We start from the raw sequence: 23,890 nt of genomic DNA on the forward strand, positions 1-23,890 counted from the left end.
AAATTTCTTATATTTTAATCAGGAGAAATCTTAACAAGGAGAGAATCTTTCGATCGGTACATCACCTTGCAAACTTCGTTTTTACGAAATTTGGTATAAGAACTAAAATGTAATCATTTCAAAGGACTACGCGGAACCATTCGCAAATGTTGCCGCGTTGAGAATTATCCATCGTCTCTCGTTAGAGTGACGTTCGTGAAACGATCAAAGAGACATTCCTCGGAGGCAAGAATCTGTGGAATTGCTTCCCGGCAAGCTGAGCACGACGATTACGCGAGGAAATTAGCAGGTCTACTATGCCGTAGCCGATGCCATTCTAACCGTACAATGACGAAGACCTTGAAGCCTCGAGGGTGTGATTCGAATTCGTTACTAAAAAGAGAAAATTACATCGAATATCACATTGATCAAATTCATGATAGAAAAAGAAAAATCTCACAGTGAACAACAAATACATATATATATATTTCTTTTTTATGTAAATAAACATTTTTATTTCTCATAACGTTTTATTCATACATTAAGTTAATTATTGTATATCTAATTACGATGATCTATCAATTTATTTCAGAATATTTTATTTCGCGACCATAAATATCCTTCAAAGTTCGAATAAATTTCTTCTTATAAATATCGTTTATAACTACCGCCGATAATCTAGGTTGCCGTGTACGATTTTTGTTCGTAAAGTCCACGCTGAATATACCAGATTTAACTCTGTCAAGAAAATTAATAACTTGAGTTTACTGTAATTAGATTTAAAGTAATCGTTAAAGTTAGAAACACTCACGTATAACCCATCATCCACTCGAAGCTGTCGAAGAAAGAACGAACTAGATAGCCACGAATGTCGATACCATCTTTCATAGCTTTTAAAACTACGGATAAGTGCTTGTGATGGTAGATAGATCTAGCTGTATCTTCGATCTTTCCATCGTCCATATAGCCAATTTCGGTTATAATGATTGGTGGTAATTGATAGTTGGTGTCTATGCGATTCAAAATTTTCGCGAGTGTCAATGGTTCAATCTGAATTATTAAAAGATCATAAATTCAAATAATCACCGATAGAGAGAAAAAAAAGAAAGGAAGAAAAAGAGAGACCAAATTTAATTGTACTTACTTTAACAGAATCTTTTTTTTGCGAGTTTATAGGTAACTCTGTTATTTGAGCATCATTTTGAAAGGATACCTCATTAGGATTTGGCTCAGAGCTACGTACTAAAGTATTGCCGCCGAAACTAATGCCAAGAAAATCAGCCGATTTTTGAACCTGTTGAATTTCGTAAAATTCGAAACTGGGCAAACGCGAATATAAGTATCTTGAGGAGTTATTCTTGCTAATCATTTTCTTCATCAATTCTGGATAATCACCCTCCTCGCTAAATAATGGATTAAGAAACCATCCGTTCCACCATTGAAATGCTCTTTCTGCGGCTAAGTTATCATCGATTGACTTAGTATTCTTCGGTAAGAACCATTTCAAATTAAGAACAATACCTACTTTACCTAGAATAAAATATTTAACAAATGATAAAATAGATAAATTAGCTTACTACTTCAACGTAATTAACGTATTTACTCGAATGACTAATATGGACGATAAGCAAACATCGAAAAAAACATCGAAGCGAACAGCGAAAAAAACATATTCCAAGTAAATAGATAATGAGTTAATTTTTACCGTCTCACCGTTTTGTTTGTCATAATATTTTTTTTGATATACTTCGTAAATTCCTGCGTGAGCTAATAATAGATTATGCCCACAAATATAATCAGCCTTTCCAGATAGATTTAATGCAGGTATCATGGTATCACTTCCGTATCCATATTGACATAAGACGGATGGTTCGTTTACCGTTACCCAATATTTCACCTGAACCAAAGGAAAACAATAACAATCTCTTAAATAATTACGATTAACGAGAATGATGATCATGTTAAAAATTAAAATCAATAGTCAATATACGTACTTTGTCGCCGAACGAATCAAAAGCAATCATCGCGTATTGAACGAGAAAATCTATGATCAATGGATTTGACAATCCACCTATTTGTTGCAGTGTATAAGGCAAATCCCAATGAAACAGTGTCACCATTGGTGTCATTCCATTCGCGATGATTTCATTAATGACACGTTCATAATGTTGAATACCTTTTAAATTTACACGACCGTGTAAACCTTCTGGCATAATCCTTGGCCACGATATTGAAATTTTATACATTTTACTCTAAAGCGAAAGTAGAAAGAAAGAAAAACAACAACGATTAAATAATGCCACGAATGATATGATTGATTTCAATTACGAACGTCACTCACGCCTATTTGTTTAGCAAGTTTTATATCTTTCTTGTAATTATGATAAGAATCAGCAGCAACGTCGGCATTACTTTGATCATAAATAAAATTTTGATTACGTAGATGTGTCATATAATCCCATATGGATTCTCCTTTGCCTGATCGTGAAATGAAAATGAATGATATTCTACTTGTGAACAAATCTTGTTATTCATTAAAAGAAAGAATAAAAATTATTTTACCGTCTTTGTTCCAAGCACCTTCCGTTTGATAGGCCGACGTGGAAACTCCAAAATTAAATTCATTCGGAAACATATCAACCCTTAAAGCGTCTACTAACTCTATTTGATAGGGCGAAAAAGTTATTTCCTTAATCGTATTCGAATCAGACATCATCGATTCATCGTCGTTTAACGAAAGAATCATGAACTTCGAAAGAGCATTAAATAGTAAAATAAAATCTAGATCTTGAAAAAGCCACATTTTGTCAGTTATTTATTAGCAAGAAACAACAAAACGAACTATCGCCAACAACGTTTTAATATAAACTCACGGTGTCTCATCGTTCAACGAAACGATAAAGAAAAATATTACGTTACTCTTTATCGTTCTCTAATTACGGACTTGACCTTCTCCATGTCAGTACCGAGGAAATATCTTACGATAAAAACTTTAAATAACAAATTCGCCGTTTTAACTTTGCAACGTGAAGTATACAAAATGTAGATATGCTATCGTCGAGGTATTCTATTTGAACGCTTCGTGGTATTGATCCGAGTTCTCGGTCTATTCCCTTTTATAAGGGAACAACTCTTTAGAACGATAGCCTACAACTAAGCGTACCCTTTGTTACAGACCCTTGTCAAGAGGTGACTGATTATGGGTATCCTGTGGTTTAAACTCGTCGATCTTTAATTGTTAACACCGTGCCGGAAGTTAAAGGGCATGCAATCGATATCCTTAACGATCGTTTAAAAATATCAAATTTTCTACTCTGCATCCGATAATCGTAAGCTAATTTATAAAATGGAAAAAGGACAAACGAAAAAAAAAAAGAAAATGACTAAAGAGAAAAGAAAAAAAAAAAAATAACAAATTATATTTTATCGTACTTTTTTGATCATAGAGACACACGTTACTTTTTAATTCCACCATTTTTCACCGTTTTTCTCCAAAACGAAAATAAATAGGTGGATATTTGTAATCTTTTCGTTCGTGCGTTGAATTTGGTCTATGAAAAATAAAAGAGAAAAAAAAGTTAAAAAAAAAAGGAAAAATATAAAAAAGGTAGAGAGGGGCGGTGGACAGGGAGGAAAAGGGAGGGGTGGGGAGTGAGCGTCCAGGAAGCGGGAGGGGGGAGGCTGTGGAGGAAAAAATGTGCAAGTTAACAACGATGCGACGCAACAACACGTAATGACACGTGATGGAAGATTTTCATTTATGCCGCTTTCAGCGACGCATGTTCCCGTTTTACACAGGGAATATTATGGAAATACGGGATGCTAGCCATCTAGTCATCTCATGGTACGTAGCCGTACCTCATATATCACTATCTGAAGTATCCGACATTATTCTCGCGTGCCATAAGCACGCAATATCCTGGCGTGTTCCTACAAAGTAAATAGGACTTTGTACGATCGATTAAAAATTCTCAATATAAATGAAAAAGATAATGGACTTCTATTCCGAACTTCTTTTATTTCAAAAGACAGATTTGGATTTAATATTTTTATAAAAAAGAAAGAAAAAAAGAAAAAAGAGAAAGTTGCGAATTACTATCGCGATACTGTCAAACACGTTATAGGACAATGTCGATAATCCTTGTGCGTTGTAGCGAACCATCGAAGAGTTTTTTTCGAGGGACCACGGTACAATCGACTTTTCACTTTTTTCGTCTCCCCGATGAATTTTTCTTTACCCAAGGTAACATTGAAAGATTTCTTCAATACAGACGACCCGATGTAAGGATTTATCTGTAAACGTAATGAAATTGAAAATGTAGAAAAAGAAACATATTCCTACGTGTTCCTACGTAAAGCACCGAGATATCTTTGCTGAGAGATGGAAAAAAAATGAAAAAAAAAGAAAAAGAGAAGAAGAAAAAAAATAAGAAGAGATGAGAATGAAATCTTAAGAAAGAAACCCTTACACAATAGTACTGGGGACCAGGTATCTTCGTTTTCTTCTCCTTATCACATCGTGAATACGATATCACGCCTCCCTTGACTCCTTTTGATATGTCATACAGGATGGTATAATGTGTCGAAGCTAGGCACAAAAAGTATGAAAATCAAGGCATTGTCCTCGCTCGATATTGCTTCCTGCTTCGTGCAAGAAGAAACGTGGTTGGATTGACAGAGTCCATGAATTAAGATGATAGGATGAATAATGGAGGAGTTATCGCGTCTAAGAAAATTATGCGATCCTACATCTTGAGACAGTTTTAAAATATCGTCGTGGGGACGGAAAAAAGAACAAAAAGGACAAAAGATCAAAATAAAGGATGAAAAAAAAAAGAACGTAATAATCTCGTGCTCTTAAAATAATCATCAATATAATTTATACGAATATACGAATGACAGGAGGTACCTGGTACTGTCATATCGATTCCTTTGGTAATCTCGAGAACACGACGGGCACTCGAAAGGAAGGGTGGAGCCAAACGTCGGCAGAGGAAGTCGCATCGATCACGATTAGCCTTGAAGGAGGTTAAAGCTTCGTAAGCTCCAGGATCCGGCGCATCGATCTAAAAAAAAGTAAAAAAGTAAAGAAGACAAAGAAGAAAAAAAGAAACAAGAAAGGACTAACCTAAGAGAGAGATAGAGAAAGAAAGATAGGCAGACAGACAGACAGACAGACAGATAGAGAGAGAGAGAGAGACACAGGTCGACGAACTTTAAATTTATTATCTATTTATTAATTAACGAAGACAATTCGTTCAGACCATCGGCCCAATTCAATTCTCTCTTCAGTTAGGTGATAGTCTCTTTTGACGAAAGACAAATACGAATACGGACGATGTTTCGAACAATCCGCAATTTGCGTTTTGCTGATAGACAGAGAAGAAAGAACGATAGAGAGAGAGAGAGAGAGAGAGAGAGAGAGAGAAAGAGAGAGAGAGAGACCATTGCAGGGATTGGCTCGAATTTCCGGCTCAACGAGCCGGAAGTGATTTCACCGGGCTACATCGGCAGCCACGCGGACTGTGCGTAGAAATGACCCCCAGAGCACGTTGGAACGTCATTTCCGGGGGCTCGCAGAGTTACGACGCTTCCCTACGTTATGTAAATATGACTTCGTCGAAAGCAGGACTGGTCATTCTCGCGAATAGCTCGTTCGAACGAAGACTAGAGAGTTATGCGACTGGATATCTCTCTTTGCTTCATTATCCATGTTCTAGATGTTTTTCTCTGTCTCTTTCTCTTTCTCTCTTTCTCTTTCTCTTTCATCGATTATCTCGGATACTTTGATCGAATTAAAAATCTTTTCTATAATATTAATCAGATGAGGAAAAATTCTTTCCAGTCGTTGGTATTTTCTTTTTTTTTTTTAATAAAACGATTAATAAATATAGTGTAAAATCATCACGTATACGATATAAAGTGTATGAAAAATATGAATCGTTCGAATGTTTCGAACGTGATCGGAAACACGTTTCGTAAAGACGGAAACGGTCCGAACAGCTTTGACTATTCTAGGCAAGCCTATCTACGGTTGAACCGTCGAATATCGTCCCAACACATTCTCTCTCTCTCTCTCTCTCTCTCTCTCTCGATTAACGGCTAAATTGGATCCTGGCTTCGAACCGCCTCGGGTACAGATGCAACGCTTCGATCCGTTGCCATTAATTTCGTCTCGGGTTCTCCTGATTACCTTGCGCTTTGAGGATTACCTGGCTCTATCCGAGTCTACAGATTCTATCGAAAGAATCCTTGGTGTCACGTCTGACCACTGACTCACCCTTACTACTACCTACGAAGGAATTTCTCTCCTTCAAATCATTATCTATGGGAATATCTATTAACAGTAACATCGTTCAAACGAAAACATCCGTCTTCATGGATGATGGAATGGTTTATCTTAAATCAAACTAATCTTATATCAAAGTAATTAAAGTTAAAGCTATCTATCGATCGTCGTTTACCGTGAGAACGTATGAATGTTTACCCCTTTAAGAACTCTACGAAATCTGTCCGTTCTTGATTTAAAAACAGCATGATGTACGTAACTTTTCTCAGAAACTTGTTTTACTTCTTCTATCTTATCGATTAATTTCCTCTTACTATAAGGAGTAACGATCTTTTCCGATGTTGAACGTGGTATTGATCTCTCGTAACTATATTTAAAACGTTTTGCAGATTCGTAAGAAATATTTCCTGTTACTATATCATATTTATCCGGTGCTAGAAATAGATTGGATTGAATTATAAATATTTAAGGACATACGAATATCCGATCGTTACCTGGACATGTATCATCATCAACATCTCTAAATCGAGAAACGAGACTTCCAAACGGTGCTCGACATACGTGAGTGAAAGAACATTTTGGTTTCTTGATTTCGTACGTTCCTGGACCAGGAGTATCGGTACACTCTCCCTGATCAAATCTCTATATCGAATGAAATTAATGTAAAATGAAATATTTACTAAGAGATTTATTCTTTCTTTTCTTTTTTTATTACCTCTGCAGTTTGACAAAAAGGTGGAGGTTCCAAAGTATACTTATCGCATTTACAATCGATCTTCTTATACTTTTCAAACGTGCTTTTAGGTGGATCGTAATGACTTGGACCTGGAAATCCCTTTGAGAAAAAAGAAAAAAAAAAATGCTGTTACAATCGCTCGAAGGAGAAGGAAAACGTTTAAGAAAGAAATTTACTTCACGTAATTTTTGACGGTACATCGCTTCGAGGTAACGCGGCTGTCTTGACGTAGCCCTTTTTATTTCCCTAAACTTTTCATCGTAAATTTGCGTAGGAGATTTTTTCGTTTCGTGCTCATAGTCCCCTGGTCCTGGCGTAACGAAGACTTTTTTCTCTTTCCTTCCAGTCATTCTACTCCAAAAGTTTCCTTTATATCTGATAGTAGTAAAATTTTCTTCCTGGTTATAGAAAATTAAATTGAGTTTATTTAATATTGGTAATTTATTATTATTAAGTTTGATAATATAGAATCGGTATTACTCCTCTTGGTATGTCATATATGAAAGCTGGTTCATCTTCGATAGGTGAAATTTTCACAAGTATTCCGTGCTCGTTAATATGATAACCATAAACGTCACGTTTCGAAGGTACGGATATTCCAGGAGTTATGATCGAACGTGGTGGTTTTATTAACCATAGCTGAAAAGAAGATGACGGTGATAAACGACGAGTATGAACGAATTAAAAACATTTTACTTTTCCAGCTGCTCCTTTCCAAGTGCCAGGATGAGATCTAATCTCTCTTCGTGTTTTTTTAAATAGATCATCTGGTAGATCGTATTCTGTTGGACCTGGTCCTTCGTAAATTTTCTTTTTTAATCTGGCCTCGGTATAATCGATACTGACACCTCCCTGGAATTTATAAAAGCCATTGAAAATGAATAAGGTGAAATTGAAATAGAAAATCGTTCAACGATTCTACGTTCTGGAATGTGCCGTTGCGGTTCAATTGGATCGTACGAACCAGGTCCTGGGAAAAGAATTGTGTCTCTCGATATAGTCAAAGTCTCTCTTTGTGTGCCATTTAAAAAAGGATATCGACAGTCTGAAAAATAGTACGAATAATTTAACAATGAAATTTAATATCCTACGATTATTATGTACCTAAATCTCGTGGTGGCTTTGATATAAATGATCCATCGTAAGTACCAGGACCGACACGTACAGGAGTCTGCGTAATCAATTTTGGAAATCTTTCGGCTCTATTATACGCCATAATTCCAATTTTTATGATACGCACGACGTAACCTGCATCAAAATAATTTTTCACGGATAACAAGATAAAAACTCGATTGTAACTAGATTATAACTAAATTTGGGAACAATTGAGAATCGTGAGTGATATATCAAATATCACATATAGAGAATATCATACGAAAGTAATAATTTAATAATTAAATTTTCAACTAATTGAATTTTCGTACACATCGCACGAGTTAAAAATATTCAGCGCCTGTCGATATGCAACCCTCAATGGAAATCGTAGAGATCTCGTCTCGACAGAGGTCGCCAATGGTATTTCGGAACGGAGTTTGTTTGGTCGATAATTACAGATTATTATTCTTCAATCTTTGTTATTTCGGTCAACGAAAAGAAAATCTTTGCATCAGTAATGTAATTAAAATGAGTTTGCGTATGAGAATCAAATTTGATAAGTGAAAAATTAATGAATTTTCATTTATTTATATTCGTGACGATATCGACGGTGCTTTTGATACAGGCGTTCGAATTCATGCGGGAATTTCGACCAATAAGAAGCAAGTATTCCTGCGCATGCGCCATTCCTCTCGACCGATGACGGTAGAGAAACGTGTAGTAACACACCGCAACGTAGCTTTTTTCCAACGTCGGTGCTTGTAATTTCTCTCGCGACATATTTTAAATACTTTTTAATAAAATTAAAGAAAATACGATACGATGTCAAAGAACGAAGAGAAATTTGACGGAATGTTGCTGGCAATGGCCCAGCAACACGAAGGTGGTGTACAAGATGTAAGTTACTTACTTTTTACCGGTTGAGGTTATGTCATTGTTTCAGCAACATCACTTTACTGTTCGAAAATGTCTTTTCTTTTGTTACAAATTTGTCTTGATTTTCAGCTGTTAGATACAATCTTCAATTTTTTGGCAAGGAAAACAGATTTTTACACAGGAGGTGGCGAAGGTGCAGCCGAAAAGGTATTTAAATGATAATCAATTTTATCATCGATTTTTCTAGAAACTATATTTTATCGAGATTTTTATAACCGTAATATTATTTCGTGTAAAATGATCGAGATCATATGTTAAGTATTGAATCAAATTGAACAACTTACATCGTATAATATGAATTTTTGTAGCTTGTCACTGGTAAATTTAAAAAATACGAAGCGACTGCTTTAGCAAAAGCTGCTGCTGAGAAAGCAGAGCGTGCGGAACAAGAAAGAAGACGCAAGGAAAGATTGGAGAAAAAGAAGAAGGAAGAAGAGAAAACCGAAGAGGAACAAATGGATACCGATTCTAGAATAGTGGAATTAACGGATGAGCAGGCAGCTAAGTTACAAGAAGAGATAGATAATAAAGTAAGTATTTGATATATGGTAATTGAGTATATATAAACGTTAAAATTAATACAATGGACAATGATTGTTCCTCGTACAGAAGTTATCTAAAGAAGTAGCGGCTGTTCCTGGACCTAGTGGCGACAATGCCGGTGGTGAATTGAAGAACGATAACGCAGAAATAGACGACGAAGAAGAGGATGAGAAAGAAAAAAATAAACTAAGGCCTAACAGCGGCAATGGTGCAGACATGCCAAATTACAGATGGACGCAGACTCTTCAAGAAGTGGAGGTAAGTCATTGCACGAATCTCAATTATTTTAATTGAGACATTTAATATTTTGTTTTTTAGCGTATAAGAATTTTATTTGGTAGAGCTTTATTCAGAACGTAACGTATTTACTTACCTATAATCAAAAAACGATTGATTATCCTGAAGTGTATTCGTCCGGAGGAAATGAGGTTATGAAGGGTATAAATAAAACGCAATGCGTAGGTTTCGACAGTTTCTTGTTGAATCGACGATTAATTAATACGCAAGTAATATCACAGTCGTGAAGTACGATCGACGCGACCGTCCTTCATTTCTTTTCCAACGTATTGATCCTGGAACGACACCACGACGGAATAATCCAGGTTTGATTTTAGGCGTTTCGTGTTAGTAAGAATTAAATTACGGTTCCTAAAAGTTAATATTCTCTGTCGTCGTCTCGTTTCGTCGATACTTTTAAGCTGTAAAAATTTCTACAAATTATTATCGTCGAAGAAAATCTTTATCGTCGAGTTAATTAGGACATCGAACGCGATTTACAGTGAACGTTAAATCGCTCGAGAACCGTGTTTATCAACAATTAGAAGTCAAGAGTAAAAAAAAAAAAGAAATCTACGATCTAAACAGATCGTTGTAATTGATGTTTTTGTTGTCCTACATACTTCTGGATCATATCTCGTAAACATCGGGATTCGGACGACGGTCTAGAGGTTTCGTTAGTCAACAGTATAAATTATAATACAAGTGTTCATAACGCGAGGATCTCGTTATGCTATCAGCCGCGCTCGCTCACTTGAAACGGTCGCTCATTACACAAATGTAATTACTGGAATTCACGTACCGCACTTTTGACAGGGTGCAATACAGCCTTAAAATTCTATCTCTACCGCGAATGGTCTTAACTCATTAAAAACGTGATTTACAAGACTCGCGCTTATATAAATACGAAGTTAACAGAGTAACTCGTCGTGACTCGTAGCAAGTCGCACTCGATTATCATCGAAAAGATCCTTCTATGTTGTTGCTCTTCTTCTTCTTCTTTTTTCTTTTTCTTCTTTTTCTTTTCCTACTTCTCTCCTTGAAAGTTCGATCTTACCACGACGAAGTATGTATGAATGCATGCATGCATGCATGCATGCTTGCTTTCACGACGACCAAAGACACGTTCGCTCTCTTCTCTCGATTTCTCGATCTCGGCCTAATTGTACTTGTCGCGAGCCCTCACTGTAATCAGAAAAAAAAGAACAGAGAGATTCCCGGATGCTATTTCTCGAGAAAATTCGTCTCTCCTCGAAATTACAATGATCGAGAACGAGGTAACGTTAGTTGCGAAAAGACACTCACTTTCCATGAAGAGGATCCCTGCTAGGAGGCCGACCATGAAGAGGAAGCTCATCGTGCAGACAAGTACGGTGAGCTGATTCCTCGCACACCAGGACTTCCTGTAGACGGTGGTCGGTCTGCCGAGGCCGTTCACGACCGTAAAATGCGTACTGCTTGCCACCGATGCTGTGTCCATCTGTTTCGGTGTTGTTACCGTTGGTGGATGCATCGCAGCGAGATTGGCCAAATTCGCGGCTGTAAGCAGCAATGTTCCCGACGCTGCGCTCTGTACAAACGAAACACAAAGAAATTCGATCTTTCCTTTCGGTGAACGAAGCTAAAAAGCTATGTGTAGTTAATTAAAATTTAGTCGTTCGGAAATAAGTCGGTGAAAGTAACTCGGTGTGGGAGAAGGAGTAGTACCTTTAACGAGTTCGTTGAGATATGGGAGATAGCGGAAATATATTTGCAACGCTTGTATTTCCAGGAGGAAGCGTTCGATTAGAATCTTTCGTAGTATCACGATTAAAAGTTATCAAATCCGGAAAAAAATTGCAATGAAAATTATTGTAGATATGTACGTATATAATACATTATACTTTTGACGAAAAAAGTATAAAACCTTCGGAAGGAAAATATATTTAAATTGTGATATAAAGGAAGAAGTACGTATAGATATGTACGTATATAATATTACACTTTTGACGAAAGAAAACCTTCGGAAGGAAAATATATTTAAGTTATAATATAAAAAAGGAAGTCATAGAAATAATACTAACGTGTGTACTGGCGGTGGATCCCTGAGACGAAGTCGATCCTCTCGATGGAGAATCAGGATGCAAATGATGATGATGATGATGGTGGTGGTGATGGTGTGCCCAGCTTCCATTCTCGCTATCTTTCTCGGTTCGTCCAGCCTTGGGACATCCTAAGGACGGCCTTGGGATGTGCCAGGAAAGCGGGCTATCCGTTGCCACCGCCGTCGTCTCGATCTGAAAAAAAAGAAAAAAGAAAAAGCGACGTAAATCGACGTGAAGCTTCGATTGCACAAGCGATAATGCAGCGCACGATTGCATGGCTATGCCTCGCCCGCATGTCTTCCACCTGCAACCGCACGTCGTTTATCTGTCACCAGAAAATGCGACGGCTTCTTGTGTACGGCGTTGGTCTCGCGTCAACGGCAGAAGATTTTAGCTCTCCTTTCGTGTCACCGTAAAACGCGGACGCGTAAAATTTCTTGCTTGTATTTTTCTTTCTTTCTCCCTTTTTTTTTTCTTTTTTTTTTCGTTTTTGTCGTTGTTGTAAAACTACTAACATTCTTGTCGCAAAGTCTTTCCCAATAATTACCCGTTAATCGCTACTAATCGGAATGCAAATACTTTATATATTCTTATTAAAAATTTTTACGAACTTCCTTGACGCGATAATAAGTGGTAAATGAATTTTACGAATATACGATAGTAACGATCTTTTTAATCTATCTTCTTCTTTTTTCTTCCCTTCTCTCTCTCTCTCTTTTTTTTTTTCTTTTTTTAGATTCGTCGGTTCGTGAACTTTACCAAAAGAGTAGCATAATCGATTTCTCGAACGAGCCAGAGACAGGCGATCAATTTTATTTCTGATTAATGACAAAGTCGAACAAAATTTATAGTAAAGCTGTTATTCATTTTCTTTCGATCAATTTTTGGGATTCCTTGTATTTATATACGTGCAAACGAGCACATACTGTCCTTCTCCTTCTCTCTCTCTCTCTCTTTCTCCCTCCCACTGTTGTTCTTCCTTCCTCGGAGGAAGATCGAAGAGAATTTCGTCGTCTGCCGGGGGCATCGAAGCGAGCCGACATTCCGGTTTTATCGTTGCACAACAACGCTCTCGAATTCCGCGCGCGTTGTTCGCTCGTTCGTAAAATCCAGGCCCACGCTCCTCTGCGCACGAGTTGTAGCGATCGATGCGAACTCGTTCGCTATAATACACGTTCGTGATACCTCGAGATCGCTAATTAATAATAGACCATCGACGAAAGATATTCGATCGCTTTAATCAATGCCTTGGGAATATTCGATAATCGATTTAACGCTCGACTTCGAATCGTGCTACGTAATTTTTACAATGATCACTTTTTCAAAAGTCAGATTTATACCCATTCATTGTAAATCTAAAAAAAGAAAAAGAGAAAGAAAAATAGTATATCCAAGTATAAAACCAGTTTTGCCGTATTCATATATCGCGCTACGAAATTTCGATGTATCGAATGCACGAATATATTCTTTTTTTCCTTTTTTCTTTTATACATAATAAAGATACCAAACAAATTTTATATATTTGTGTGTGTGTGTACGTATGTTTTCGATCTATTGTTCCTTTGATAAGTAATTCGAAATTTTTCCTGTATTTTGTCAAATTTTCAATATTTCCGCTAGATTTAAGTTATCTCTTGTTGTTTATTTTCAGCTCGATCGATTACATTGCTTAATTGGTAATATTCGCACGTAAATCAAACGCATTTCGCGATGGTGGCCTGCCTTCGTGGCTGGGCGCCGTTCAAGGACTACTCTCCTCAGTCTAGACGAGTTTCTACATTCTTTTTCATCGGCAGTGGTAGATTTTAACGAACGATAGATGCGATAAACAACGAAGGATTTGACGATCACGGTTTTCAAGTTACGTGAATGAAAGAACTTAAATGACTCGAAAGATGAAATTTTATTTTGTCACGATCTACGAAATAACAGGTTTTAACGTTAGAACTCGCGAAATTTTTCAACATATAGACTTTCGTCGTTGGAGAAAGCAGTTATCGAGGAGTCATTAAAGAGGACGCTTATTGCGTAATGAAACTTGGAAAGCAGAAGATATTATATTTGTCGTTGCATTTGAATCTTGTGGGAAGAAACTATGAAATGGAAAAGAGAATCATAAAGGGTTGAGAAAAGAGATAGAGGATATAGTTAGGAGAACAAGAGAGAGACAGAGAGAGACAGAGAGAGAGAGAGAGAGAGAGAGAGAGATAGAGAGAGAATGGCTCAAAGAGGAACGTCGTTAGGTATTTTTGCGGAATTCAATACTCTGGTCAGCCTCGAAGCGCCACACCTGCGCCAGGCCCACGTAACATGATACCCTGAAACGGATTTTGAACCCGAACAACGCGTCCGCAGCTTGGTCGCAACGCGTTTCACACCGGGTAGACAAGAGGCACTCCTGATAATCGCACCCATTGTTTCTTAGCTAGTTGCAATTTGTCTTCGTTCTTCTCTCTCTCTCTCTCTCTCTCTCGTTCTTATCTTACTCGTTTTATTTATTTATTTTTTTATTATTTTGTTTATTATTATTCCTTCGTTTGGTCGTCCTCGAGAAAAGGGCTATATGTGTCCTCGCTCGGAACACTGACTTCTCTTGTAAAAAGTAAGACAGCCGTCGAGAACGACCTCGCTATCTTTATGATTAAAATGTTCGACGATTAAATTTGACATTGACGCGTTCGTTCCAGCCCCGGGGGAAGAGTCTGATAATGGAGCAAGCTCATTGCTCCTCCTTTAATCGAACGTACGATGCCCTTCGACGATCCCGATTTTGCAATCCCTCGATGCTTCTTTCTGTTATTCTTGTCTGTGCTACCTTGGACGAGAGCGGACAATGGTTGCGAGTGCTTCGAATCATTAATAGCCATGATGCAGATAAATTAGCATCGAATCCCATTAGAGTAGAAAGGGAGAAAAAGATATTTCTTTTTTTTTTTTATTTCTTTTATATATATATATATATATATATATATATATATATATATATATATGCGTATGTGTATGTATACACACACATATATTTTTCTTTTTTATTATTTTTTTCTTTATTCATTCTTTTTATTTATTGCAAGAAACGTTTCATCTCGTTTCGTTTCACGTAAGAAATACGTACTATAATAATAGTAAAAACATATTGAAGCAACACACCCAACACGATTTTCTTTTATATCACGAGGCTCTCCATCGTACGGTTTACTCGATCAAAAGCCAACTGACTCTTCGAGTCTATTCGACTGTTGCAAACGACTATCATAACGCTATTTTTTTCCCTTATCCGAATAAAATGTTATTATATATTATATTCGTTGGCATTACGAACAGTATCCACACTTCTTCGAAGTTGCGGCTCAAGGATATGTCTAATAACTAACGACGGGCGCATTCCTACACGAATCCGCCATAATGTTATCTACGTTCGTTGAGATAATATAACGCCTTCATTAGACTTGCTGTCAGCCAACAATCAAGACATCATTGCACACCAGCTCCTTAAGGTGAATGCAATTAAAATTATGACTTTATGAAATATAGGCTTTGAGCTCTTTCTCTATCTATTTTTCTTTTCTTTTCTTTTTTTTTATCTTTTTCTTTTTCTTTTTCTTTTCTCGTAAGTCACCCGCTCAAAAGTCTGACGTCATTTTCATCTTGAACTATTCGTACTAACTACTTCTTAATGAACAATCTACTCGTGTCGTTCACTTTTGCAAAGGCAATAAGTAGATGGAAGAACGAAGGAAGGAAAAAGATTTCTCGTTTTAAGCGACGTAGTGACAGAGAGAAAGAAAGAGAGAGAGAGAGAGAGAACGCAAATGTCATAATATTTGAAAGGATACAGCGATTTATTTCGACCGGTTAAGATCGATATTGTATGGATTAGTTCGAGTCCTTGGACGTTCGACTCGGTTTTAGCAAGACGTTCGAGGAGACCGAGTGTTGGACGCGTTATGAGCAAGATTATGAAATGGAATCGCGATTACGATGAGGGAGCCAATTGACTATTGGCTAGTTTTACGGGAAGAAATCATTTGGTAAGATGCAATACGTGATCGAAGTGAATAATCGTATACCATTTTTGTAAGGAAAAGATAGATCGGTGATAGGTTCGAACGAGGTTTGTTGAATTCTATCTATAAATGGATATCCATACTGTTTCTTAGGCATCCATACGTCTTCTTAACGAGAATATCGAAAGACTCTTTATTGATTTCGATTGCAACGATAAAAGATAACGATCGATCGCTCGATCGATCTTTTGTTGTCGTATCTATACGTGCGCGTATGAATCTAAGTGAAACTCGAAAGAAGGGAAATCGTAAAAGTATCGATACGAAACTAACGATTATACGACGCCTACTTCGAAATTGCCCTTGCTCCTTTTATGTTATATTCAGGAAAGAAAAAAAAAGAGAAGAAAATAAAAGCCGATAGCGACCTACGATCGCTATTACTTCCGTTATCATGAACGTTGCTAATTAAGGCTTACTACGAACGATTTACTTTTCATAGGTTACACATATATCTAGAAACGACGTTTAGATATATGTATATGTTACACTAGTGAGCGAGTTTGCTCGTAAGAAGTGTTAAAAGTATAGCACAGAGCATGCCACTCTAATCGTCCTTCCCATTTTCCGTCTTCCGTACTTTTGCATCGCGCATGGATAGCTCGACGAGGTCGGTTCAACTACCAATTAGTAGATACCAGTACGATTTGCAAGAGGGAGAGAGAAAGAGAGAGAAAAAAGGTCATTGAAAGGTAGGACGAAAGAAGGATCCTCGAGTAATGATTCAGAATAAAAAGAAAAAAAAAAGAAGAACAAATATATAACGCGAAAAGTCCTTACCGATAATTACCTGTCATTATTATAAACGTTTTTGATTCAAGCTCGTTAAAGTAGCTTGCTCGATAGTTATCGATAATCGATTGATTTTTTAAACGAAAGATACTGTATCTTGATGTACTATTGCTAAATTCGATTTCTTTTTAGAGTTTCGATGTTTATTGTTTTTTCTGATCGTTCAGAGATATTTTTCTTTGTCTCTTTCGAAGTTCAGTGAGGAATCAGTTTTCTTTGGAAATGTTGGCAAACAAAACGTTAGCCTAGTGATAAGTAATTGCGAGGAGACGAGATGAAAGTGCTTATATATACATACGTACATACGTACGTGTGTGTAATATATATATATATATATATATATATATATATATATATATATTCATGTAACCTATAGATATATGCGTTCATACGTTTTACCGGTTGTCGTCGAAGAAACATCTTGAAAAGAAGAAGGAAGAAAGTTGTTTCCTCATGAGAGCTTGGCACAAATATCCTCACGTTGACCACGGATATGCGTTTTACAATGAGTCGAGAGTTTTCACCGGGTCGACTTGTTGGCCTTTCTGTTCGCGGACGGCTCGAATTATCATCAATAGGTATAAGACTTTCGATATATTCGCTTTTTCGTTATGACGTAGATTATACGTAACGTAAGTATTATGAAGATAATTCGTGAAACAACTTAAGGTTATGCCATTTGCGATGCAAAGTATACCATAACACAAGAAACATCTTAACGTTAAAGATGCTTTCGTGGAGGTGATTTTTTCTTTTCTTTCTCTCTCTCTCTCTCTCTCTCTCTTGGCTAAAATATCTTCGTTCAACCTTCAAACTTGAAATTCTTATGAAGCAATGTACAGAGGAAATACAAATGTTATGTATGTACTTTCGTAAAAGGACTCGTTTGGGCGTTTCCGTATCTTCAACTCGTATACCTGTATATTTTTTTCTTTCGATTTGTGTCGTCTCTCATCGAAGTCGTAAAAGTCATCGAAAGTTGTGAAAACTTTCAAGACGCATCATCTCCTTGGATATAACGAGCATACGCGAAGAAGAAGAAAGGCAGGAAGAAAAGTCCTTTTTTCTTTTTTTTTTTTTTTTTCTTTTTGATTCTCTTTTAGAACGATCATTCCTTCTCTTTCGGAGGATATATGTATCTCGAATGATTTTAGCTTTTACATACAACATCAATCTGTGTTTCTTGCGAGCCTGGAATTTCTCATTTCACGATTAGAAATTGCGCAAGTATATCTCGTGTATTATGGTGTCTATATCGTAATGTAAAAATTTCATTAATTCTTGCAATTTACATTCGCTCGTTTGATAATTCTTCTTTAACCCGCGTCGCCATTACTATTCTTTCCCAATCCAAGTAAGAATTTGCTACTCGTTTATCTCTTTCTGTCAGTTCGCGATTAGTCCTTCGCAATCGCCTCATGGCGATTCGTCAAACGTAACGAGCTTTATCTCGGGCGACACAAACTTCATTCTATATACACATTTTCTACATCGTAATTACCGATGGCACCTAATCATTTTCGTCTCCACGACTTGAACGGTGTGAACAGGTCGTTATGTATAATTAATACCCAATTAACACGTTTCTTCTGTCACATCGTCGCTACTTGTTATCTATCTATCTATCTATATATATATATATAATGATCTGTCATTTCGCAAGATATTAAATAAATATATACGTAATACGATCTAAATTTTCTATTTGAATTCGGAATTCGATCGAGAATCGTTCGTAATCACGGACTATAGAGAAATCTTATCCTTTCTTTTTCTCAAGAAAGTTAAACGATTAGATGTATATTCGAATTTGACAGCTCCTTCGAAAGTTAGGAAAAAACAAGAGTCGTGACGATCATAGAAGAGTCGTAACCTTATGAATACGTGTACGCGTTGACTATCGAGATGAAAGTAATTTCGGTTGCTTTGACCTTACTACTTCGTTCGGCACTTTCTTTTTTCATCTCGGTAGAAATTCAACGTATGACATAAGCAGACTCTTTCGCTCGGTATACACCCACATTAACGAAACATTTCTCAACTACTTTCTTCTTTTCTCGCTTCATGGTCAAGCGTCAAACGTGACGATTTCCGTTCGAGCTGAGAACTTAAGAAGGACAACGGATGCTGTTCATTTCTTTGCTGTACAACAAAAAAATAAAAGAGAGAGAGAGAGAGAGAGAGAGAGAGAGAGAGAGAGAGAGAGAGAGAGAGAGAGAGAAGAAATTTAATCGAAAAAGATTGTCGTTAGAGAGATTATTTACTCTATCGAAGGAAATTAATTTAGATAAACGATGTTAATGTCCTCGTATAAACGATAACGATAGATTCTTCTCTGATATGTTTATTTTCGAATCGTCATCGTTACCATAATCGTGTGAAATGTCAAGATTATAGAAGAATTTTAACGAAAAATTATATGGTAATCGAATGTATCAGTTAGATTAGACCTTCTCTAGGTCGTTTCTCGAATAGATACTCTCTTGGTCTATCCGATTTGCATATACAACATAAATAAAGAGGTTGGACAAACGATCTCCTTCGTTGCGTCATCCTTGAAGTTTCAGCTCGTAAACTAGTATCAAAGGAACGTAATACATTATAGTTCTGTAAGCTCGTTTTTCGTCCAGTCACATTTGTAAATTTCAAGACTATAGATCCAATAATTCGACAATACCTAATTTGGTCGTTTTAGGAGGGTCCCCGATACTGTTGTAATCCATCAACATCCTTTCTGCACAATATTTGCCTGCAACAAGGATGTCACAATGACTTCGATCAGTGGGCACTCCTTGGAAATCTAGGATACGTTCGATCTCGATCGAAGCGAATGTATGTGCGAGTTCGTGTTCTAGTTTTGAAAGCGAACACGTTTGTAAAACCTGTCGTTCTCTTAGGTGCCACCGTCTTTTTCTTTTTCTTTTCCTTTTATTTTTTCTTTTTACTTTTATCTTTTCCTTCTCTCTCTCTCTCTCTCTCATAAAGAGGAGAGGGGATCAGCTGATCACGTGCTTCCATATCGAAACGAACAACTATTACTAATGATCATAACAGAAACTTCCAAGTATTTGTTTTTCTAACTCCTCATTACTTTTCACTTTCAAGAACGTACGACATACTTGTGTATATTATGCGAATGCGACGATGCGGTCAACAGGAAGAATTTCTATTAAAGATATATGAAGAGATTCATAAAATTCTACTTTTTCTTTTCGAGCTAACCGAGGAAAAGTTATCTGCCGATCTTGCCAGACCAGACAGATGCCAAATAGATACTTTCCTTACGTAATTAACATCTTGACTAAGTCGTAACATTCGCCATTACGATAACATGGATTAATCATCATTTTCGAGCGTTTTTAATCAATGTGTTTGTTCGTATAATATATATGTGTGTATGTGTACGTACACTTACTCTACAGATTTAATTTCCATTAAATCGACCTGTCAGCTCAAACGTAAATGCATAGTACCAACTCTCTCAACAGTGATCCACGATGATCTCGCGAGTCAAGGACAAAGTACGTGTCCGTCGATCCCTCGTACATGCGACAAAAAAAAAAGGTAGACAATTTATATCGAGGATACTTTCTCAACGTTGTCGCGTGTAAAGCTTGTCAGCTTGGTTAGATCCATTGGTCTCTATTTTCATGAATTAAGGACTCTCTTCGATGGACGGCGCCAGAATGATTCAGTGACAGGAGAATATCGATCGATATCGCTTTCAATGATCAAGATCAATGGGGTAACTTTTTTTTCCCCTCGGGCTAGTCTTTCCACGTGCATTTGTTAGACGAAGGATAATTGTTCTCGCAACAGGATATTAAATACGATACTTCGTCAATCGAGCTCCACTTTTCACCGCAACATTTATTAAATTTCAAATGGTAACTTGAACGTTAACGCACTGCCGCGAAACGAGTGCAAAAGTTGCAAAAGTTGTATCTTTAGCTTTGTTGGTTAGTACGGTTTCCTGTTTCTCTCCTCTTCTCTTTTCTTTCCTCTTCTTTCTTTTTTCTTCTTCTTCTTTAAATCCTTTTTTCTTTTCGCTCCGACATCAATCATTCATGTAAATTTATGTTTCGAGAAAGACAAGCGATTGTATCGAGAGCGGAAAAGAATTCTTGACGTTGGACCTTGAAGCGTAGAGAATTAGGAACTCAAATTTTGATCGTTCGTTCCGTCTCTCTCTCTCTCTCTCTCTTTCTCTCTTCTCTTAGCAAACGGATGTTAATCTGTTGGGACTTTCCTAACCGGTAACGTAACGTGACATATGGTAGGCTCTACAACCGGTAGATAATTTCGTTCAAGATATACGAGCGAATCGGCAACGTGGCGAGACGAGAGAACTCCTAACGCCAATGGATCGTGAGCAAAGTGAAATCCCTCGGAATAACGTCGGTGTAACGCCGCAGAACGGATCTCAGTCGCATTCTTTTTAAGGTCAATGGCTTCTCGAGTTGTCATCTTGTAATGTGCTTATCCTTTACATCGACGGAAATATACTTTATTAGCTAGAAAAATTCATATATTTCTTTTTATTTTTTTCTTCGTTCTTTTCTTTTTTTTTGTCTCTTTTTCTTTCCTTTTTTCCCCCGTCGATCGATAGGAATTTCCAATGCTAATTAAATTGTTCGAGGCGATTTATGAGTCAATGTTGGCTCAACAAGACTGTTGTTTTTTATTTTTCGTTCCTTTTCTTTTTTCCTTTTTCTTGTGCTTTATAGCTAATCCAAGTTCAAAGAGCACGTTTACGTGATTTGGAAATCAAAAAGATCGATAATAATCGATCCTTCGTTGGCTTAGAAATACGATAAGTTTTTAACTGCGACTAGTAATAATGATATCGTACGGTCGAGTTTTTGACTACCGAACATATGTCCGTTCCCTGAAAGAGATCCCGTCGATCTTTTGTCGTACGAATGATCGATACCACGACCTTCTAACCTGCCGTCTTTCATTCTAAATATCTGTCCACTTTCAAGCGAGTTGTGATCGAATATTACGAGATATCCTCGCGAGATACGTTTGGACATGGATCCTGACGATCGATCGATCGATCGAATATCTATCTGTCGTTCTCTCGAAATTTATGTCTTATTTAGTCGTCGGGGAAATATAGATAGATCATGTTAGAGGCGCCAATGGAGAAATTTTATTAAGACGATTATAAATTGCATGGAAATATTATACTTGGACGATATTTAAAACGTAGTTAAACGTCTTTTGGCGTGCTCAAGGAGATGCAAATTTCTAAGGACATTCAACACGCCTCTTTTAAATTACCCGAGGCCATAAATTAATCTCAAGCGTGAGATATCGATCAAGGAGTCTACGCCAGGGGCAAGGAAAGACCCTCGAGGTTTATTATCTCGGATATTATTCCTACTGGCGAACTGTAAACGTTGAAACGACGAGAATTATGGAACTCGTGCACGAGCCAAGTAAACGAGCTATAGGTGTTTGGTCACCGCCTTCGTTCGAGTATGCTTCGAGCTCTCTTCTGGCATAAGTCACGTTCGTGATGCCTCGTAAATATCGAGTCTATCGTCGACTCTCAGAACGTCCAAAGTTCTTTGATATATTATATTGTATTATTTTCTTTCGAGATTTAAAAACTTTATCTTATGATTACTTTCTCGTGCGATCTTATTCTCTTTTTCTCTCTATTTCTCTTTCTCTTTCTTTCTCTTATGCAGCGCGTGCAATAACAAGCGTCGATAGACGATCTTTGATAAAAGATACACGATTATGCAGAAAACGTTAGACCAATTAAGTATCTTTCTACGTGGCAGAGTTAACGGTACTTTGTACTGGCTTGCCACCGTTCCAGTAAGAGAGAATGTTGCCGATCCAGGATGATTAATTAAGCTACGCTGATGTAACTAGAAGTAACGCGGGATACGCGTTAACCTCAACATTAAGCGATAATAATTTATGACATCAGAATGAAATAAGTATTTACGTGTAGCTTCTATCTATGTACCCTCATATTTTCGACCCTGACTTCTTCTGACGTTGGCAAAGATAAGTTACAGTCGAAAAAAGATTTCTACCGGTCAAAACTGAATTTCACGAGTCGTATTCTTTTCTCGTACTTTCACAAACGTTACCTCGTGAGTTAATAGTTAACACCGATGCAACGTGTTACGTTACTTTTCAGCGTGAAATTTTTTCCATTTTATTTTTATATTTTTTATTTTTTTTTCTCTTTTCTTTTTTGATCTCTCATTCGATTCATTCTCTTCTTCGCCTCCTAACTTTTTACCTTAACTATCAACCACCTGGATTCCTTTGGAATCTCGTTTTTTGCATTACATAAAACTACGCCAAGTGTCAGGTTCATCGAGTATATTCACATTCACGCTATAGCGTAACGTTCCCATGTTCATGAACTTAACTGAGCATTTTTATCAGATTACGAACCGATTTATATTAAATCATATCTGCGTTTTATTTTTCCCGATGCATGTTCGTGCATCGTACTTATAAATATTTATCTTTCAATAGACGAAAAAGATATTATCCGTATTTAGAGAAAAAGATAATCATTTTAACAAATTCTACAGTCTATAATTTCTAAATTCTACTCTCTCTTTCTATTTATCGTCTTTATTAAAATTATTAATAAAGTCGTTGTTAGATATTGTTAAGCCATTTTATTCTCATTGCTCATTTCTCCGGAATTAACGTTGCTGACACTTTATATTACCGAAGTATTATCGCTTGTGTAATCTTGCGACTTATCTCTCTCTCTTTCTCTCTCTTTCTCACACACACATGCACGCGCGTACACACACACACACTCGCACACACTCATTATCTTTTTTAGATTCGCGATCGTTCGTTTAGACACACTTCCCGATTAAATCTTTTAATCTTCGAGAGTCGAGTGATATGAACTCTATAGTGAAAATAACGAAATAGAAAGCCGAGATAGATGAGAGGAGAGAAGAGTTAACTTTGTTAAGGAGAGACAAGGAAGAGAAGATTCGCGTTATTTCCGCGATGCGATCGGGAATACAGGGTCGATGCTACCGGTTAAGAGAAGGTAAAGAAAAACAATTATGGCGAAGAAGAAAACGAAGATACATAT

At 36.9% G+C, this 23,890-nt stretch overlaps 4 protein-coding genes across 7 annotated transcripts in view; 1 reads left to right on the forward strand and 3 right to left on the reverse strand.

The window, feature by feature from the left end:
• Positions 1-452: 452 nt before the first annotated feature.
• LOC127062569 (myrosinase 1) lies at positions 453-2,854 on the reverse strand. The gene is made up of 7 exons (XM_050991039.1): positions 2,542-2,854; positions 2,321-2,457; positions 1,974-2,231; positions 1,693-1,876; positions 1,124-1,509; positions 791-1,029; positions 453-717 (listed from the first exon to the last, which is right to left on the reverse strand). Exons 1-7 carry the CDS (start codon positions 2,780-2,782, stop codon positions 558-560), a joined length of 1,605 nt encoding a protein of 534 aa, XP_050846996.1. The 5' UTR covers positions 2,783-2,854; the 3' UTR covers positions 453-557.
• A 1,123-nt stretch (positions 2,855-3,977) lies between these two features.
• Positions 3,978-9,135, reverse strand: LOC127062575 (sperm-tail PG-rich repeat-containing protein 2-like). 2 transcript variants are annotated; one of them, XM_050991057.1, is made up of 11 exons: positions 9,010-9,135; positions 8,109-8,252; positions 7,969-8,049; positions 7,485-7,856; positions 7,181-7,402; positions 6,984-7,103; positions 6,763-6,910; positions 6,467-6,702; positions 4,889-5,045; positions 4,449-4,567; positions 3,978-4,272 (listed from the first exon to the last, which is right to left on the reverse strand). In XM_050991057.1, the coding sequence occupies exons 5-11, from the start codon at positions 7,352-7,354 to the stop codon at positions 4,075-4,077; spliced, it is 1,152 nt and encodes a 383-aa protein (XP_050847014.1). In that variant the 5' UTR covers positions 7,355-7,402; positions 7,485-7,856; positions 7,969-8,049; positions 8,109-8,252; positions 9,010-9,135; the 3' UTR covers positions 3,978-4,074. The 2 variants fall into 2 exon arrangements, with proteins under 2 accessions (XP_050847014.1, XP_050847013.1); XM_050991056.1 differs by having other exon boundaries at positions 7,927-8,049.
• The window catches only part of LOC127062576 (nuclear migration protein nudC), a 70,314-nt gene continuing 55,230 nt past the window's right edge, over positions 8,807-23,890 (forward strand). The window contains exons 1-4 of the mRNA XM_050991058.1: positions 8,807-8,996; positions 9,105-9,182; positions 9,344-9,565; positions 9,645-9,836. Of these exons, the coding sequence (XP_050847015.1) occupies positions 8,922-8,996; positions 9,105-9,182; positions 9,344-9,565; positions 9,645-9,836 (567 nt within the window). The 5' untranslated portion in view covers positions 8,807-8,921. The remainder of the gene's footprint in view (positions 8,997-9,104; positions 9,183-9,343; positions 9,566-9,644; positions 9,837-23,890) is intronic.
• Positions 10,038-23,890, reverse strand: part of LOC127062577 (TSC22 domain family protein 1) — a 50,365-nt gene continuing 36,512 nt past the window's right edge. For 2 of the 3 annotated variants that reach the window (XM_050991061.1, XM_050991059.1), the window contains exons 2-3: positions 11,918-12,130; positions 10,038-11,424 (exon numbers count right to left, since the gene is read on the reverse strand). In XM_050991061.1, coding sequence (XP_050847018.1) covers positions 11,014-11,424; positions 11,918-12,130 — 624 coding nt within the window. In that variant the 3' untranslated portion in view covers positions 10,038-11,013. The remainder of the gene's footprint in view (positions 11,425-11,917; positions 12,131-23,890) is intronic. The other variant, XM_050991060.1, reaches the window with a different exon arrangement.

The sequence above is a fragment of the Vespula vulgaris genome, chromosome 3 (genome assembly GCF_905475345.1).
Source record: "Vespula vulgaris chromosome 3, iyVesVulg1.1, whole genome shotgun sequence".
Lineage (NCBI taxonomy): Eukaryota > Metazoa > Arthropoda > Insecta > Hymenoptera > Vespidae > Vespula > Vespula vulgaris.

What these genes read in the sequence shown, in the direction of transcription:
- LOC127062569 (XM_050991039.1), bottom strand. Translation starts at nt 2,782, where the DNA reads ATGTGGCTTTTTCAAGATCTAGATTTTATTTTACTATTTAATGCTCTT. An exon ending in TTGATTCGTTCGGCGACAAA is followed by an intron (nt 1,877 to 1,973) that starts GTACGTATATTG and finishes CCTTTGGTTCAG; the next exon opens with GTGAAATATTGGGTAACGGT. An exon ending in ATATTATGACAAACAAAACG is followed by an intron (nt 1,510 to 1,692) that starts GTGAGACGGTAA and finishes ATTTTATTCTAG; the next exon opens with GTAAAGTAGGTATTGTTCTT.
- LOC127062575 (XM_050991057.1), bottom strand. Translation starts at nt 7,354, where the DNA reads ATGACTGGAAGGAAAGAGAAAAAAGTCTTCGTTACGCCAGGACCAGGG. An exon ending in TTCGTAGAGTTCTTAAAGGG is followed by an intron (nt 5,046 to 6,466) that starts GTAAACATTCAT and finishes ACTTTTTTTTAG; the next exon opens with ATCGATGCGCCGGATCCTGG. An exon ending in AATCGATATGACAGTACCAG is followed by an intron (nt 4,568 to 4,888) that starts GTACCTCCTGTC and finishes TTTTGTGCCTAG; the next exon opens with CTTCGACACATTATACCATC.